The 19,328-nt window shown below is 46.0% G+C and overlaps 1 protein-coding gene across 3 annotated transcripts in view; it reads left to right on the forward strand.

The window, feature by feature from the left end:
* The first annotated feature begins 266 nt into the window (after window positions 1-266).
* The window catches only part of LOC124302496 (toll-like receptor 6), a 98,100-nt gene continuing 79,038 nt past the window's right edge, over window positions 267-19,328 (forward strand). For 2 of the 3 annotated variants that reach the window (XM_046758733.1, XM_046758730.1), the window contains exon 1: window positions 268-4,708. In XM_046758733.1, coding sequence (XP_046614689.1) covers window positions 1,026-4,691 — 3,666 coding nt within the window. In that variant the 5' untranslated portion in view covers window positions 268-1,025 and the 3' untranslated portion in view covers window positions 4,692-4,708. Of the gene's footprint in view, window positions 4,709-6,252; window positions 6,327-19,328 lie in introns of those variants that run through there. The other variant, XM_046758734.1, reaches the window with a different exon arrangement.

The following is a 19,328-nucleotide window of genomic DNA, read 5'->3' on the forward strand; positions in this document are numbered from 1 at the left end:
ATGAGGTGTAGCTAGCATGTGCTAGACCACACAGTAGACGCACGACTGCGCTCCTCCTGCACGTAGAAACACTCCCACCAACACTCGGACACCCCGCGTGTAGTTTTCTTGTCGGCTATATTGGATTTTCTACCACGCGTTTTCACCCCCGTCGGGGTTTTCCGGCGGTCGTCGGATGCCTTCGGGGCGAACAACCCCCGCTGACCACCCCCGCCGGCTGCAGTGATGCTGTGTGCTTCGGCAGCCCCGCGAAGCGGGGTTCGGAGCAGAGTTCTGGCGGTTCTGGTGGTTCTGGCGGCACCGTCGACCCGGTCGGACGGGAGAGTTGGAACAGCCAGCAGTCTCCTGCCGCGCGTCGGGATGAACGGTCGCGTCGTCAGAGTACAGCCTCGCCGAGATGTTAATGGAGCCAGACGTACCTCGTAGGTGTCACTGATCCGTCGGTTGTGGGAATGATAAATTATCGCGGCGATTAGCGCCGGCCTGGAGTTGATGATCGGGCGACTGTGCCTCGCGAATCATGAGAATACCCTCGTCGAGGAGATTTGCCGAATCGCCCGCGGTGAGAAGGGCCGACGAGGACGAATGACAACTTTGAACCACCCTGGTTTTTGGAAGGCTTAGAGGAGAGGGAACTCGCCCCGAGATCACGGGATTAATGCTGTCGACTTCGAATCTTCGGAGTACAGGGAAAGTTGGCAAGGATTTCGAGTCTTGATTCGGGTATCCGTTATCTACGGATAACATTCGCTGCTGAGAGAAAATGTTCGGTTTTGTGGCATACGGATCGTTATTTCTATTACTCGGTCATACCGGGCTTCTTTGCTTTCGAGATCTACAGCAGCGACTCTGGCATTGACGCGGAACGCATTTTCTAATCGGAAGTGAACTACTCGGGCCGGATTCGAAGCTTAGGATAGTGCGATTCTTAACCAATTTCCTTTTTCAAAGGTATGTTTCGATTTGCTCTCATCAACGGAAGACAATCGAGCACCGGCTGACACGGTGCGCGACTCGTGTTCGAAATGCGGGAAATTGTGATGAAAATGATGCTTTTTTGGGTGATCAGGATATTGGTTAGCTACAACACGGCCGTGTGCTTCGCGTTGTTCGTCGGCGAGGCCGCCGCGGAGCCTCTTAGATATGCTGCGCCGGAGGACTGTGCATGGCACTCGCATAATTCGGAGGACGAAGTTTCGCTGACCTGTTCGCTTCGCTCGATAAACAGTGAGTTTGACACGACGAACTTTAGCCTGATTCCGAGCGAACATACCGCCGTGCTGAAAATAGAATGCGACACCAGTATTCAGACGAAAAGCTCACTTAGCGAGGACAGCTTTGCCCACCTTCACAAACTCCGCGAGCTTCACTTGGACGGATGCAAACTTGCCAACTGGCCCGCGGGCGCTCTTAACGGTCTGAGAAATTTGCGGAACCTCGCCATCAGGACGCGGAACAACGATTATCCTGCCTTTAGCTTGGAACTATTCCCGGACGCGTTCGCCGTCACGCCTCATATAGAAAAATTGGACCTAGCCTCAAACAACATATGGTCCTTTCCGGACCGTCTGTTTTGCCCCCTGTCGGCGTTGGTATATTTGAATGTGTCTGGCAACAGATTACAGGATGTCACGGAGCTCAATTTTCGGGAGACCAGCGAACCCCAGCCGCAATCATTGGTCGCCGACTCCGAGGAACCGCCGACGAGTTCGACCTCGTGTTCCCTGGACATTCAAATCCTTGACGTTTCCTCGAACCACCTCATCGTGCTTCCCTCGAAAGGATTTTCCACTCTGAGACGGTTGAAGGAATTGCGCCTCGCGAGGAACGAGATCAATATGGTCGACGACAAGGCGCTATTCGGTCTTCGGAGCCTTGAGATATTTGATCTGTCAGACAACAGGGTTGTCGCCCTGCCCGCCGAGTTGTTCAGAGACACGGCCAACACTATCAAGGAAATCCACTTGCAGAATAATTCACTGAGTGTTCTCGCGCCCGGTTTGTTTGCCGACTTAAAACAGCTCGTCGCGTTATACTTGTCCAGGAATTCACTGACCAGTGCTTGGTTCAGCTCGACCACGTTTTCGGGTCTGATTAGATTGGTTCTGCTGGATTTGTCGAGGAACAAAATAGCCACGCTGGACCCGGCGCTCTTCAAGGATCTGTACACCGTCCAGATTTTGAATTTGCAAAATAACAAGCTCGAAACCATACCTGCGGACACGTTTTCGCCGATGAGTAACCTGCACACTCTCGTGCTGAAAAATAATCGCCTGACTTACCTGGATGCCTACTCATTGAACGGACTATTCGCGCTGTCTTTGCTGGCTCTTGACTCGAATCACATCGAAGGGATACATCCGGACGCATTTCGAAACTGTTCCAGTCTCCGCGACCTAAATTTGTCGGGTAATAACTTGGACAGCATACCGGCAGCTCTGAAGGACATGCGGATGCTACGAACGATAGATCTGGGCGAAAATCAGATAAAGAGACTGGTTGATCCAGGGTTTAAGGGTATGTCTAGTTTGTACGGATTGAGATTAATTGGAAACGAAATAGCGAACGTCACGAAAGCAGCTTTCGCCGAGATGCCGGCCTTGCAAATATTGAACCTCGCTAGGAATAAAATCGAGAGAGTGGAGAGCGGTGCTTTCGGGGAGAGTCCAGCGCTTCAGGCTGTTCGTCTAGACGCGAACTTCATTCGGGACATGAGCGGTATATTCATGAACGCTCCGGGTCTGCTGTGGCTGAACATGTCCGACAACGCAATCGAGCACTTCGATTACACCCTGCTTCCGCGGGAGTTGCAGTGGCTCGACATGCACAAGAACAAAATTTCCGACCTGGGCGTCGCCCCGCCGGGACTCCGGATCCAAACCCTGGACGCATCCTTTAATCGAATAACCAAGATTCCGGCCAATTCTTTGCCCGAATCTATAGAGCTACTTTTCCTCAATGACAATCTCATCCACAGTGTCGAACCGCACACGTTCGTGGCTAAGGTGAACCTCACCAGGGTCGATTTGTATGCAAACCAGATCGTGAGCATGGAACTGTCGGCGCTGCAACTCGCCCCGGTGCCACCCGATAGAGCTTTGCCAGAGTTTTACGTCGGCGGAAATCCTTTCCAGTGTGACTGCACCATGGAGTGGCTGCAGAGGATAAACGCGTTAACTTTACGCCAGCATCCGAAAGTTATGGATTTGGCATCGGTGTACTGCCGGCTTCCTTACGATAGGCGAAAGTCGTTCGCACCGCTTCTCGAAGCATCGCCGTCTCAGTTTCTCTGCACCTACAAAACGCACTGTTTCGCTCTCTGCCACTGCTGCGACTTCGACGCCTGCGACTGCGAGATGACTTGTCCTACGAATTGTACCTGCTACCACGACCAATCGTGGTCGGCGAACGTCGTCGACTGTTCGCGGTCCGGCTACACCAACTTGCCAGGGCGTCTGCCCATGGACGCTACCGAGGTCTACTTGGACGGCAACGAGTTCGGAGAGCTGACGTCGCACGCCTTCATTGGACGAAAGAACTTGCAGGTTCTCTACGCCAATAACAGCAACATCGTGTCCATTCACAACCACACGTTCAGCGGACTGAAGCGGCTGGTTGTGCTTCATCTTGAAAATAACAAGATAATCACGCTGAGAGGATTGGAGCTGGCCGCTCTGGCCGGCCTCAAGGAACTGTACTTACAAAACAACCTCCTGGTTCATATCGATAACGGGACTTTCCTCCCGCTGAGAGAACTGGAGGTTCTGCGGCTGGAGAACAATCGGCTAACGACATTCGCAGTCTGGCAGCTAGCCCAGAACCCTTACCTGGTGGACATCGGGCTCGTTAATAATCCCTGGAGCTGCGAGTGCGGGTATTTAGGCCGCTTCAGGGAATGGGTCTCCGTTCATAAGGCCAAGATTACCGATCTAGCCCGCGTCTCTTGCGCGCTGGGGTCGCCCCTTGGTATTCACGGAAACTCTTCGGTGATAAATTGCGCCGCGTTGTCCGGCGCTACTCCCGCCATTGAGACACGCCCTCTCGAGGGCTACCTTCCTCTTCTGCTGGCGTCCGCGGCGTTATTCTTCGCGCTGATCGGACTCGTCTGCGGAGCCCTGAGACACAGGCAGACCCTCAGAGCCTGGGCTGCGGGCAGATGCGGCCTGAGAGCCTGCTACAAGACCGCCGCCTTCGAGGAGAGCGACAGACCCTTCGACGCGTACATCTCGTACTCGGCGAAGGACGAGGCGTTCGTATCGAGGTCCCTTGCCCCCGGCCTCGAAATGTCCTACAGACTTTGTCTCCACTACCGTGACCTCGGCTCAGGTTCGAGCGTCGCCGATGCCGTAAACGAGGCGGCCGACTCCTCGCGACGAACCATCCTCGTTCTGTCGAGAAACTTCATCCATGGCGAATGGGCGAGATTTGAGTTTAAAGCAGCGCTCAGAAGCATCCTCAGGGACAAAGGACGCTCCGTTATCTTTCTACTGGTTGGTGGTGTTAGTCCCCAGGATCTCGACTCGGATTTGCGGAAGCGAATTGCCTCCCACACGGTCGTCGCCTGGGGCGAGAAACTCTTCTGGCAAAAGCTCAGATTCGCAATGCCTGATCCACCCGCCTCACTGGTTACCTTAGACAGGGGACTTCCTCCGCCGCCGCTCCCTCCGCCGCCGCATCACCTGTGGGCGTAGCGGATGTTTCAGTGCAGGTGAGTCACATTGTAACATGTTTTCAAACTATACGCCATCGCTCAAGGTATCCGATCACCTACCCACGTGGTCTAGGCGGTAATTCGCTCGTTTGCCACGAAGCAGCTGGGAGAATAACAATGACACGAACAATCGTTGACGAAACTACAAAATGACTCTCGCAAACCACAATTACATAGTTCTTGCAAATTAACGTTGCAAATCCAAACAGGGAGATCTTTGTTCCTGAGTACGAGAACGAAACAACCTGCAGCTATTCGTCCCACTTCTATTCGTTCGCGTAGGTGGGTAAATTATACAATGCTGAATATACGCGACTTACGAGTCTAGCAAATAGAACCGCGGTGAATAGCCAGCGTACATATAATTACTGTAAATCTTGGCCAAAACGGCTGACTGCACCCGGTTGGCTAATAAAGTACGAACAAGATGAAGAATATTATTATAGTCGGCGGTGAGTTCCGACGGGATTTGCAGTGTATGTAGAGTCAGGTAGCCGTGTAGCAGGTAGTAAAAATTCGTTATACGTTAACTTGAAGTCATTGCCAAAGATGAAGAAGAAATTTTTTTCCCCCGCGAAATTTGTTAGATGATATCTTATTAGGCTGGCTTTCGCGGGTTTACAAGGGTCGCACAGTTACAAAGGATCACGTGGTTAAATAAGGCAATTTATCCAGGTTTTACGACCTGAGTCAACGGCCTTGTACTCACCGGGCTAACCTCCATTTACCCGAACGTGATCGTCGTATCAGGACTAGGTATGGTACCATTAAAGTAAACTCTCGGCGGTTCTTGATCTACAAATCACATCGAGTGCCTGACCGCGTCGAATCTTTGTAGAAAAAATTATTAAAAAGCACGCGGCAGCTAGACGAGTGTTTACACCTCGGAATTGGAAAGAGTGGCGCGTCTTCGCTACCGTCGTTTCGAACCGACTCCTGACTCGACTAATTTCACGGAGAAAAACTTGGCATGCAAATTTGACGAGTCTCAAGGCGCTGCGCGGTCGTCAGACGAGGAAGAAGGAGACAGGAGAATGCCAGCGGCACAAGTTTAGCACCAGAGACAAAGATCTACCAAGGCTGGAAATTGTACTAACTGTCTCCTCCAGAAACAGGGAGCCCGGCGTTGATGGCTCCACCTCTGAATCCGGCTAAGAACTTGACTGAATAATAAAACGTTTCCGGGGAATATTTTCACCTTTTTTTTTTTCCTTGACGATGCAACGGGGGGAAGGGATGATATCCGGGACCTTTTTGTTTTTCGACAAACTTAAGTCCCCGGTCTACGGCAAACGATATTTCTATTTCTATAAACGCCGACGTCAAAGGAGGCACCGATTCTTTGCGCCCGGGCGAGAACGCATCGACGAATTACTTTACAATGTACGACACGCTGATTAGATTGATCGATCGCATGCTTGAAGCGCCTGTTGACTTGACGATAAATAACGCGGCTTTATAAATCACGGACTGTGTAGGTTCCACATGAATAATATCACTACGATTAGTCAGTGTTACAATTCGAATTTTTCTATTTTCAGTATCCAACGCCGCTAGTAAAAGCTTTGTTGAATATTGCCAGCAAGATAAAATGGGAATTATGAATCGAGGAATTTGGCGTACGAACGATAATATTTTCGTCAATGATTAAATGAAGGTATACTTGAGATGAAGAACTTATTTTCTCACAGGCCAAAACAACGTTTCTTTCAGCGGGATAGGCCAGCTTTATTTTCTTAAGCCGGAGCGCTTTTATTTTTCAGCAAGCTTTTGCTCCGTAACGCTCAACCCATTATGAAGCAGAGCTTTCTCGTAATAACGCTTTTCCTTTCGACGCATCTCCACAGCCACCAGCATGAATCCCGCGTGGCTAATAGTAAGCTCTCAGGGAATTTTCGCGATCTGTCAGACGATTGCCTGCAGTGGTAAGTTGCGTGTGGTTTTGTCTGCTGAAGATGGAAAAAAAGCAAAACAAGCAAAAAAAAAAACTGGAATAGAAAATAAAAAGCCAAGGGTGAAAAAGAAAAGAAAAGAAAACAATTCTGAAGAAGAGCAACGCGATGGCTGGTGCCCAGCAGAAGCGAATGAAAGAATCAGAAATACTCGTAAGCCGATCGGGAGCGGAAAGAAATAAGATTGGGCGCAAGAAGCGAAACACTTCGTACGCGTCCCTCCTTAAATAAGTTGCTGGCCTTTTTACTGCGTTCCTCTCGCCAAAAACAAATCCATTCACCGACTCTGGATTGGGGTGGATTCGCCCGGATTCTGGATAAGCTTCGGAGAGAATCGCGCCCGGCATTAGCCAAGACCCATAATGCACCCGAGACAACAAAGATTGCGTTAAGACACCAACCAGCGGAATGTGCGAGAGCCAGACTTGTCGAACAAAGGGGTTCGAGGTCTATCGCAAGTTTATTTTTATCCCTTGGGTTAGAGGGCTGGTATGAGGCTCTTGAGACAAATTGGCAAACGTATATGAGATTACGACTAATAAATACAATAAACTCTTTAAAGTATCTGCAACTTTCTTTATTGCCAACGTGTAGCCTCGTTTCTCGGTACTCGCTTGATTTACCGAGGTAGTTTTCCAGTGTTGCCACGATTTTCTCTTCGACGGAGCGATACTCGAATGAGAAAAAATAAAACCACGAAGATACAAAAACAATAAAAAAAAAGGCGAGAATAAAACGCGGCAAAGTCTCGCACGCTCTTCGGTTACATATTTATACGACACAATTTTTATTCACATTGTGTACCTTTGGTGGATGTTTCAACGACGGTGAAAAATAGTCGGAACATCGCTTGTGAAAGTTTTGAAAAAGAGTTCATCGTTGGAAAAAAACCGGAAAAGTCTGAATATTTCTTTACATGGTGGCGTCCTCGTGTCTGTCGAAGATAAGAGTCGACCTATGAGACGTGCATGACTCTTGGAAGTTGTGATGCGAAATGATGATGCTCCGGTTTAGTCGACGCTCTGTTCCGTCATCGCGGCTAATCATTGTGAAAATAATGCCAAAACCTGAGAGCTTATCATGGGTCGTTTAGTATTCCTCGGGCATAAAATTTGTTTCGCCGGTGAGACTAACTACCGTTGTGTCGAAGTCAAATAAAGCCATTATTCCGTCGAGAAATCTCGTTCCTGGTGAACCTTGCAAAAATTAACTTTGAAATTTATCGTAGCAACTGTAACACCATTACCTCAGCTTCTCATTGCTCTCTTCACGCCCCTCTCTCACGAAACGCCGCAATTCTCTCGGCCTCGTTTCTGCCGCCGCCTCTGTATTATTTTATGAATATTTTGGAATAAATTCGCTTCTGTGGAATTCGGCGAGTTATAATATTTTTCAAATTATTTTCGAGCGTTCCCGCTTGAGTCACTTATAATTATTCCACTGAACTAACGATACAGAAGACCTGGCTCATTTGGAAATGTATACACATACCTTTTCAATTGTATTCTCATATGACAAATTACGTCATCACCTTAATCTTTGCTTCAGAGATCGGATTTCCGAAATAAATTAACCAACCATCAAGTGGAGCTAATTATCATTTGTGTGATAATTGGCCTGATTATCTGCAGTTAGGGCTGGATGAAGATTTCATTAACGATTTGGCTTTTGACTTAAGTTACCTCCATCAGAGATCTACAACAGATAAGTTGAAAATTGTTTTCTCACCCTGCTAAATCTGCGCAGACTATAAAGCCGGAAGGATTTAAGTTGAAAAATTCTTGGTGGGAAAAGTTCGTTCGGGTGCCAGAATCCGAAGGCGAGAAAGATCAGTTGAGCTAGCAGTTCTGCTCAGTTGGTCACGAGATGAGAATTTAATCTATTGAACAACTGACGCCTCTTCATGCCCGATTATTGTCCATTCTCTTGATTGTATCTATATTCGAGCAATTAGCATCGGCAAACTTTCTGCTCGCACCTATTCAAAATAAAAACCTTAGCCTGGATTCGGCGTTGTATTTTTCGGCATGTCTCTCGATAACTATAACGGTAACTTTGAAATGAGCGAAATGAAATAACATTATGGAACCGACAATGTGACGGGCTTTATGCGATCCATTTTATCATACCGTCAATGAGATAATGTCCCGGTAGTAAAAAGACCGCACCACGCGGCCTCTGGTTACACACTTTATTCATTGAAATTAATCGTTCTCCAGTTGCAAAGGTATTGTCGAAATAGAAAACACACTGGCAACATACAACGGAGCTTAGATTAGAAGTAGAGAAAAGCTCGGATCAACGCCGTTTTTATCGAGGGCTGGTTCGCACCCCCTGCGGCGAACTCTGACCCAGGGGTAAACGGCATAAACGCAACGGACAGATGGTCACCAACTAGGAACTTGAGCGTGTATCCATTGGACGAAATATCTACTATTCTCGTTTTCACGAGCTTATAGTTAGCCGTCCATACGCAGCGGGGTCTCTTGACAAAGGCTCGAACTCTGACTACGGCTCAACCGATCGGTGATTTTCCAAAGTGAATTTAGAAAGCTGAATTCTCAGTTTAATAGGATCATGACCGAAGTTCAGACGTCAGTTTTTCACATAAGTTTCCAACTCATAGACCTGCGCTCCTCTGCACGAAACGTTCGGATCTGCGGAATTTTCTTTACGCGATGAGTTTTAAAAATCGTTTTCTCGTTCCGAAGGATTCGTCTCGACGTATTCAGGCCCACGTGGCGATAAAACTCTGCGTAAGGAGAAATAACTATAAAGAAAAGCACTCGTATTTGAAACTGTTCCGTTTCATTGTATTCAATCATTTTAAACAGGCCCAGAAAATCCCCTGCAGGCAAATTTGAACGGGGGAGGACAATTTCCGATAGAGGAATAGAAGACGTTACCGTTATATAACCAGTGGGAGTAATAAAAGCAGAGAACGTGCAAGAGGGACTCGTGCTTCGACGTTAGCGAGGGCCAAGAGAGCGGGGAACGTGGAGAGGGCGAAGGACGTTGAAAAAAATATAGGGGGGAATAACGTTAATATGAAACACGCGTGCCTGAACAGAAATAAAAGTTTGTTCATAACGCTCTCGCGGGTTTGGCCTGCGCTCAGACGTGCCGCTGAAGCCTGCAGGTCGTGGTAAAAAGGTTGTATCCGGCGTTGTGGCCGCGGGTAGCTCTGTTTTTATAAAAACTTTTCCCCGATACGATACAATTTCTAATAATTATCAAAGTTTCGGTCGACGGTTGCGGTGACTTTCCAACCGCATTATGCGCTACCTATGGGTGTGTACCTAGATGCAACTTATAACTGGTTTAACACCGCTACTCGATTCATACGCACGTACTTCGCGATGAAGGCGTATATATAAATAACCAGTCTCGACGATGGAGCGCAAGTTTAAAGCCACAAGAAGAGATGCGTCAACTTCCATCTTGTGGATCATATCACGACCCCGGCGTGTATAGCTGCACCAAAATCGGACGTGTCTACGGATCCGTGAAATATGACGCATGATCGCTCGACAGAGTCCCTGCTGGGCGCTTATCGCCTCCTAAAGTAATAGGACCGTTTATTTAGATAATGGCGATTTATGAAGCAGCGTGTCGAGATTATCTCGTCCAAGTAACGAGGGACGCTAGCGTTCAACGCAGACTTTTATAAGCTACCGGAACCTTCTTCACACCGCGGGAGAAAAGCCAAACTACTCGTCGATCACTTTCAACGCACTTCCTAAATCTTGACTCTCAAATGCGCACCTGCTGTGCTTCGATCATTAAATCCTCGGCCAGGCTTCGAACTCCTGTTTGGCCGGACAGCGTTCGATCCAGGTGTGCAGAACATGCGGGAAGGAGATTAGTTTGTTGAAAAATAATCGACGATCCATCCACGGATTTTATCTCATGTATACTTTTCTGCAATTGTAATTGTTGAATTGTAAGAGATGATTTTCCTTCCTCCCTTGATCCCATTGGTTGAAATAGAACCTGACGAGAGAATTATTGGTGCACGATTTGAAACACGAGTCAACGTGCACATGAAGGTGCGTTCATTAATCGTTTGTCAATCTATCAGCGAGGGATGTGTCTCGTTCATAATTGAGCTGGCTATGGCCGGTGGTTCTGACCCTACAGGTGAAAGCATTTAATTGCGATTTTTGATCGAAGTAATTGACACTGCGACTGGACCGCGGGATTCCCGGGTGCTTGCTAACCGAATGATCTGCGGCTTGGTCGAGCCATGGGAAAAATGCATGAACGATGTCCCGATGGACTGATAAATTCCCGTTTCTTGCTAGATTTTTTCTCATCAAGATCCCGGACCTAACGCAATTCATCCGCCCTGATGGGCGAACATTTTTCACCTGAATTACAACAGATTGAGGCCGCCTTCTTGCTCGATCGGGAGGGATGATGAAAACAACAACAAAAAAGGGAGAATCGCCGGCAACCCAGAGGTTTAAAAATAAATTTTTTTCTGCTGTACGGTCAACATTCATTTACTCGGGAAATTTTTTGCTCCCATCATACATTTGACTTCCAAACAAATGATTAGGCTACTTGTATTTCGGTCACTAAATCGAGGATGTTTAAACTCGAGTGATTTTATGAGAACAGTCCAAATATCGAACGATTGAATTTGTGTCAACCCGGTCGTTGCTTACACTCCAAACCGGATTATATCAAAATTCGAACATGCGGCCAACAATGTCGCCTGCACGTAAAGCGTGGATAGGTTGCATCACAGCAAATGATCAGTGTTTGTTGCCACGGCAGTCGGCGGATCCTGCGAAGGCCTCACGACTGCTTTGATCGTGTAACCAGACTAGAAATGCCAATTAAGCAAATATTATCGGAGCTGGTACCCGCATGCAGAACACCGGGATCGCGGCCTCGAACGTGCGGCCAGAAGGACCGCATGCGGCGGCAAGAGACGAGTATGTGTATCGGTCCGAATGCGAACGCGTACGTTCGGTCGGACGGCGCCAGTTACGGATGTGCAGTCAGCTCCCCGTGAAATCCGCATTATGGGGAAATACGGCCCGCACCCAGACTGCCACCTAAATCAAACGCGTCCCGCCCTTTCCTCCCGCAGGAGCCCCTCCTGATCGCACCCACAGCATCCACTTATTGATTTTTACAGAGTGTCATGTCTCATCTCCGGCCTACTTTCTCTATCGGATATTTTCACGCTCCGCAACTCGTCGACGGACACGGTGGCATACGGCAGACACTTCTCATTCGCGTCCACTTCCGGGCTCTCGAATTACTCGCAGGGCGAGCGTATCTTTGATCTGCGAGATTGGATGATCTAATCAATCGGTGATGCATTGCTGTAGGAACACGTGTTCTGTAGTAAAATTTCAACCGATGTTAGGGACTAATTTAGGATTTTCCCTGATAGCATCTTCCCGTGGATTCGGAATCAGACCCAAAGATACTCGGAAAACTTTCATAGTCTGATGCGAGGGGCTGCTCACTCGCTTATTCCGTGGTTCATCGATTTCCGAAAGGAATCGATTTCTTGTGATTTCGCGATTTTCGAAACGCCTGAATCAATGAGATTTCCAGCGATTCCTAGCGATTGCCTATCTGATTTTTTGTAAAATGGTTCAATGATTACCTAAGTGAGCAGCCCCTCGGTCTGATGTCAATGTAGTCCGTCTTACACGTCCCAGATGGTCTCATCGATGTTTTCATTCGGTTTGCAAATTTCACCGTCATTCTCGATGATACTCTTAAGAGTGAATTCTACTGGTTTTGCAGATTTCATTATCACTCTGCTTCATCAGTGTCTGCGGGGAACCCTCTATTTCGTAGGGCGGGCAGAAAGTGGAAAGTATTCAAGATGAGACTGATTGGTACAATATAATACGCACCGAGAGCTGTGTAGCATTTCCTGAAGCAAAAGTGAAACGTAAATCACTCTTTCAACACTCACCGAATATCCGTCATGTATACCTGAATAATTGTGCAAACAGACAAAATGGAAATACTCTGCGGAACAATTCCTGCCGCAGGGATAAATGTGTGGAACTGATTATTACCTTTTAGTATTTAGCAGTAGCAATATCCCGAGAGTCTATCAAATTGATAGCAAGCACAGCTTGAACAAATCATTCACGGAACACAATATTCGCATAATTCGACAACTGAAGCAGACATTTCAGCTAAATTGTTCACAGCGCGTCATAATGTTTTGAATAAATAACAGGCAAGGGTGAATTCATCTACATAACGAAGAGTTTTTGGATCGTGAAAAAAGGGTAATGTGAAACGGATTTTATTCATTTCGAAACGAAATTCCAGAGCTCCGAGTTTTTTTTTCCCCCTCTCATTCCTCTCTTCCCTTGTTCGGAAACGCGGGGTGCTGAGGCCATCGCTACATACGGTCGAGTCAGAACGAACTGACACCGCGAAACGTCCATATGGAATCCATCTGTAGACAGTTGGACACAATTACGTCTAGTAATTGGGGACAGTCAACCATATGGCCAGAGTGTTCCTCCCGTTCTGCACATCCAGGAACAGTTCCCGACCACGGCAAGCAATCTGCCTGAAGAGGCACAGGAGCGTTAAACGCGTGGTGCGAATATTCCCGGTTCGACGGAATCGCTGCCTTTCTTTTCAATGGTCGGATTTAATTAAATTGATGGTACCTCTCTCTACGCTTGTATTATTTTCCAATCTCTTGCTGTTGCTCTCTTGTATTTTTTTATTTACAAAATTGCAGTTTTGAAATTGCGAACGGAACCTCGATCTTTTTTTTTTTTGTTTTTCATCACTTTATTGATCAGATCGCTGCGATGTGGTTTATTAATTCACTAGTTTCTTTCATTACATTAATTTTGATTCGAGTTGAACTATTATTTGCATCACCATGATTTGGCCTACATATTAAGTACACATTTTCGTCTGTGCGAAGCGTCGAGCGCAGCTTCGCTGCACCATTCGCGCACTTTCCATCGCTCGAATATCTCGTTATTCTCATTTTTTTCATACATTTTATTTACCGTTATTTACCCACGTTTCATTTTACATTTTCATTCTTCCTCCTCCCAGCAGCGATCGAGGGAAAACCTGACTCAACTCACGCGGTATACACTTTTTCGTCACTTACCTATTCTGCCGGAATAACCGATCAGAGTTCGAATTCTACCCGCGGAGCCTTCGCCATAACAGGTTTAGGACGGGGTCGTGATATGAGAATGCGGCAACCGGTGATGGATGGCTGTGCTATAGGTTACGCGTCGCTTGTACGGCGGTATGCCGCCCCGTCTTCCGCCTTCCACCCCCGCTCGGTTATAGAGGTTGGCTGGTTTTGTGGGGTCGTTTAGTTCTCGCTATACTGCAGCAGCATGGGGGATTCACCGTAGTCAGCGCAAACTTGACCTAAACTATAAATAGAGCCCTATAAAAGTTCGGCGCCAGTGTATGTCGGGTCCCTTTTCTCCTTATACACATGATCTATATCTACATCTAATCTATGTAGAGGGCATTCCAGAATTTGTGAGAATTTTTTCACATTTTTAAATTACGGCATGAGTCGTGTTGATTTCCTGAAATCATAGTCAAATAAAAATTTTCGAACAATATCGAAAATAGTGAGGGTCCAACGTTGGTACAGATCGTATGGAATGCCTCATATATACATATATGTACGTACATAGTGTATAACTAATACGTGTAGATGTGTCTGTATTCCGACAACGGGCATCCAGACGCCTTTGAAAATTTGCGCGCGGTTTCCCTGCGGTCTCAATAAAACCATGTCGGGATATTCATCCTCTATTCACGTCAATGTCCCGTGCTAGGGTTTTATAGCTTGTAAGATATATCATATGATCTATGAAAATCAAAAAACAACCGAACTTAAGTATGCCTACATTGCGCACCCCGCGACAGGTTCGGATTTGAGGAAAGTTTTACCCTTTCGAAAAGAGCAAACGGTTCTTGTTTTTCTTATCTTCGGACTTCGTAAAGTGGGTTTAAAATAAAATAGGTTAAAATCACGTAAAAACAATTGAGTCACACAACATTGCGTCCAAACGAATTAGCGAGGAATATACGTCCATGTAATTCTTTACGAGTACAGATTCTGAATTTGAATTTTGTCCATATATCCGTTTCTAACACAGAAGATGTGCAGCGTAGGGCTTAAGGAAAATACTACGAGTACACTATACGTACAGATGCAAGTTGTGCGTATATATGTAACGTTCGATGAATCATACGTCTTCGATTTTGAATTTGCGAAAGGGTGAAGAGCCTGGAGTGCGGCTGCGAGAAAGGGAATCTTGATTTCTACATATAGACTCTATATACACAGACTCTCCGGGTTTCGACCAGAATCCAAGGGTTTGTTTATGTCGTATGTGGGCGGAAACAGAGAGCGGGGGTGGCGTTGGAAGAAAGGAGTGGGGGAGGAAGGGGTGAGAAGGGGTGGATATAGGGTGCCGGAGTTATGGGACAGATATGGGAAGTAAATTATCGAGAGATAACAGAAGAATATGACTTATATCACGGGAGAGAGGGAGAGAAAGAGAGAAGAAAGCCTCGGCTGTCGGAGTATTTTCTCCGCGCGTTTCTCTCATTCTCGTATTCCTGGTCCACGCGTCGAATATGTTATCCTAAGCGCTCGTACGGGAATCCTAGACCCCCAATTTTCCCTGCCCAGCCGGCTCTACGCCCATCCTAAACTGAGAGATAAAATACACACGGTCACTTCTTCCGCAGCGAATATATGTCGGGTTTCTTTTATCTGATGACACGAGCGTAAAAAACTACGCGCTTCTCCAAGTCTGTTCCGAAGGAGGACTACAGCGATTATCGCTCTGCCTGAATATAATTCGATTTGCGGTACTCTTTTCGAACCGTCTTATGCAAAGCGACTGATCCCCAACAATTACGAGATACTCAATTAAGGCGTGCTTACACGCCGCTAAGCACGGCATCGCTAGACGTGGATTAGGCTTAATCCGGGTTCACCAAAACACGATATTTATACCGATGCAGCTCGAGTTTCAGTATGGTGATGATTATGACCAAATTGATAACTCTTAAGATTAGTGCTCTTCGATACTAATCAACCGATACGCTTATATTATCACAGCTTGTGAAAACTTCAGTGCCGAATGTATAAGTATTAAATACACGACTACACAAAATACCCTTGAATGTTACATCAAACGGATTTGGGTATTGCAAAAAGATTAAAATCGGATGCATGAAACTATAAATTTCTAGTCATTGAACTGACCCACATCGAACTCACAATCAATTTCAGTAATCAACGATGTAATTGGATTTATTTTGGTTGTCAATCTAGATGACGTGAAAATCACACCATACATTTTATGGAATCCCATTGCGATATGGCAATGTTACTTTCAACGCGTTGATCACGAAGTTGGAAGTGACTTGATTAAGCTTGCTTTAATGCTACATGACTCTCGTACACCTTTACGCAAAAAATTGATAAATCATTTTTAAATCATAGAATAATCTAAGAAGCATATAAAATTGATTAACTAACAATAGAAAGATGAAAAAACAGGGTGACGTGACCTTCAAATAATCCCACAACCTCTCTAACGTCACTGGCATTAATGAGCGCGGTGACCGCGGGTTGACAAATACAATCAATTCCGGCAAAGATTGCACAGTCAGCAATAACCATCGAATAACTTACAAAAGGGGCAGGTGTCCCGAAGTAATTATCGTGGCAGCTGCAGAGGCAGAATTTTACCAAATCTATGGTTATATCTGTTGACCGCTGACGCAACTGTAGAATCAGTGTAAAATATTGTCGAGATCGTCCCGCAGAGCCTAACGCAATCCCCTGGTTATTAGCTTTCATAAACTCTCGGCGGTAATCTGCATGTCAAGGTGGACCAGTTTCATCCGTGACGCAGCCTCCGGGACGGCCGGCTTTTCAGGCCTGAATATTGGGCGAGGCTTTGAACACACGCGTACCCCCAACTTTGGCGGTGTTGCGGACTTTGTAGATGTGCCGGCATTGCTGAGAACCAGATTCACCGTATTGTTCGTTTAAACGTCGCAACTGCTGAATACAATGAATCCCCGAGCCTCTGTCCATGTCAAAATTTCTGCACGGATATTATTTTCTTCATACTTCTCCCCAGCCTACCGCAGATTGGATTCTCGCCTATCCATAAATTAAATCGTTATCCGCTCGTCGCGGCTGGGAAAATACTCAAATTTTCCGGGATCAAAGACCCTGTTATTCGGAAGGGTGACATTTCTGGAATGATGAACACGCGGAATATTGTTGTTATAGCATACCGTTATGCTTTGACCAACCGCTGAAGTCCCGGTCGTGAAGGAAAATATTCGTGCATATGACCCAGAACTCTATCATCGTACGTGTTTATACTTCAGATTGTGATCGTAACTTAAGTCCAAGCACAAAGGCAGAACCATAAGCATGATGAGCAGTTAAAAATGAGGGAAACGCAAAATTTCATACCATTTAACATTCCGTTTCAAAACGCGCAACGTACTTCAATCAGCCGGTACATGGTTTCGAGATAGAGAATATTCGTGTACTATTTTTTTCAACCCAACCACGGCTTTGATGTTTCGAACGAACCTACGGGTCCCTTACGCGAATTGATATTGAACTACCATTTTCAGTCGGTACATCGTCTCCGGTAACACAAAATGGAAGAGTATGTTGACCAGTGTCGTTATACCATGAAAAATACAGCCTAGCGAAAATTTTAATCTTTACGGTTATAGGAAGTGAAGAACTTATCGTTGCATATTTAGTTTGAATCGTTGGTATCAGCATTGAAATATCAATACGCCAGTGTTTCATCGACTACACTGGTTATCATATTGGTTTACTATTGAATTATCGCAAAACACACACAGTGTAACATTTGGCTTTGAAATTTCCTCATTCAATTTCTTGTTCGATTGTCAATTTGATGACAATCAGCGGACGTCATTCAACCCGATTACTGATTTGTCGAGAGACTCTGACGAGTGAGTACACGAGATAACGTGCGAGGAAAAATCGTGTGGCAGTCACTCAGCGCGGCTCCCACGCTAGCTCCGCTTTCCAATTAAGGACATGTGCCAAAAATATCAAATTTCTTACCGTCGCCACTGTAGTGTGAAACATTTTCAAAGTCAGGTCGAAGGGTGGTTGGGTTGGCAGGCGGGTAGCAGGTGTTGGATGTACGCTCAAGATTTTGTTACTTGATACACTAGGATCTCCCCGCTTTCTTTGGTTCCCTCGACCTCCGGGCATTCATTGAAAATTGTGCCAGACTCGGTGGGAGCTGCTTCGAACGGCTCCAGGCCATTTGTGATCCAAAAGCCTTGAACTAAGTGAAAAAGATAGGTCCTGGTGTTGGCAACCCAGTCCGGCGGTTGGCCAAAGGCGCAATTTTCATTTGCATTAGTAACCTCTCCGGCATAGAGAAGGAGAAGGTTATCTTATTGTTATGCGTGGTCGAGAATTGTCGCGAGGACAGCGAGGGTCGAGGGGTGCCTTACGGCAGGCCGGGGTCGTGCTGTAATTTGAAAAGTGTAACCGCTGCGGAGAATGGCAAATTGGAGGGTACAAATGACAAAATACCGGAAGGGACCTGAAAATTCGGCGAGTAAATTCTTAGCTTGTGGTGATGTGGTTTTGAAAACGTTCACGCTCAAATTAACTGCAGAGAGCCGGAGGGGCGGAAATTGCGAATAAGAATTTTGGCAACGGGAAGACAACTAGCACGTGTCCTAAAAGAGAGACGCATAGATATACGGGTATAATTTCACACCTAATAGATATGTGAATAACGAAATCATGAATGATGGAAACATATTTTTAGCTTAAATGTGAATTGACAAAAATTTGTAGCAGCCATTGTTATGGAACCACGAAAACTCCATTTGTCATGCGAATGCGGTGAGCCCTGAATGGAAATATTTGTCAATGAATTGCTTTTGTTACGGGCTGTGCCATATTATGGATTTATTTCCATTGAACGCAGTTTCGGCGACCAATGCATAAATCCAAGTAATAGAATTGGCGAGCCAGGAGGAATGGAAACATACTCGTAATGCATTCTGAAGACGCCGTGTCATTGGATATAGAGATGAAAAATTTCCGTACCAGCTTCTCTCGTAAAAATAATATTTCTCCGTTATATTCGTAGTTCACGTGAGCGGAAAAGTTATACATGTAAATAAATTAATTTCGAAGGTTAAAAATCGATGATCAAAGTGAATTACCCTAATTCCAAAATTTGGCACGGAGTTGCATAGAACCAATTATTTTGTGCCTGGTACGTCAGGCATCTCTTGACTTATTAATTATGGAAGAATATTGAAGATACGTGAATTTGCTTTCCCGATCTGACACAAAAAGCTTTGAATAATTCTACCACGGAAAAGATCTATTGATATGTACTACCGCATCCCGATGTCAAATAAAAGTAGGAATGTACGTACCTACATATCTCTTGTTATTCGAATAGTTTGTCGATTGAAAAGATCTGACGCTAATTCTTAATGAAGTGAATTTCGAGTGTAAATGAGATACAATCAGCCGCCGCTGACCAGAATATACGAATGATATTTTTTCAACCTGTAATCAATAAGATGCTCCTCCATGCGTGACAAGTTTTTAAGAACTTTTT

The sequence above is a fragment of the Neodiprion virginianus genome, chromosome 4 (assembly GCF_021901495.1).
Source record: "Neodiprion virginianus isolate iyNeoVirg1 chromosome 4, iyNeoVirg1.1, whole genome shotgun sequence".
Lineage (NCBI taxonomy): Eukaryota > Metazoa > Arthropoda > Insecta > Hymenoptera > Diprionidae > Neodiprion > Neodiprion virginianus.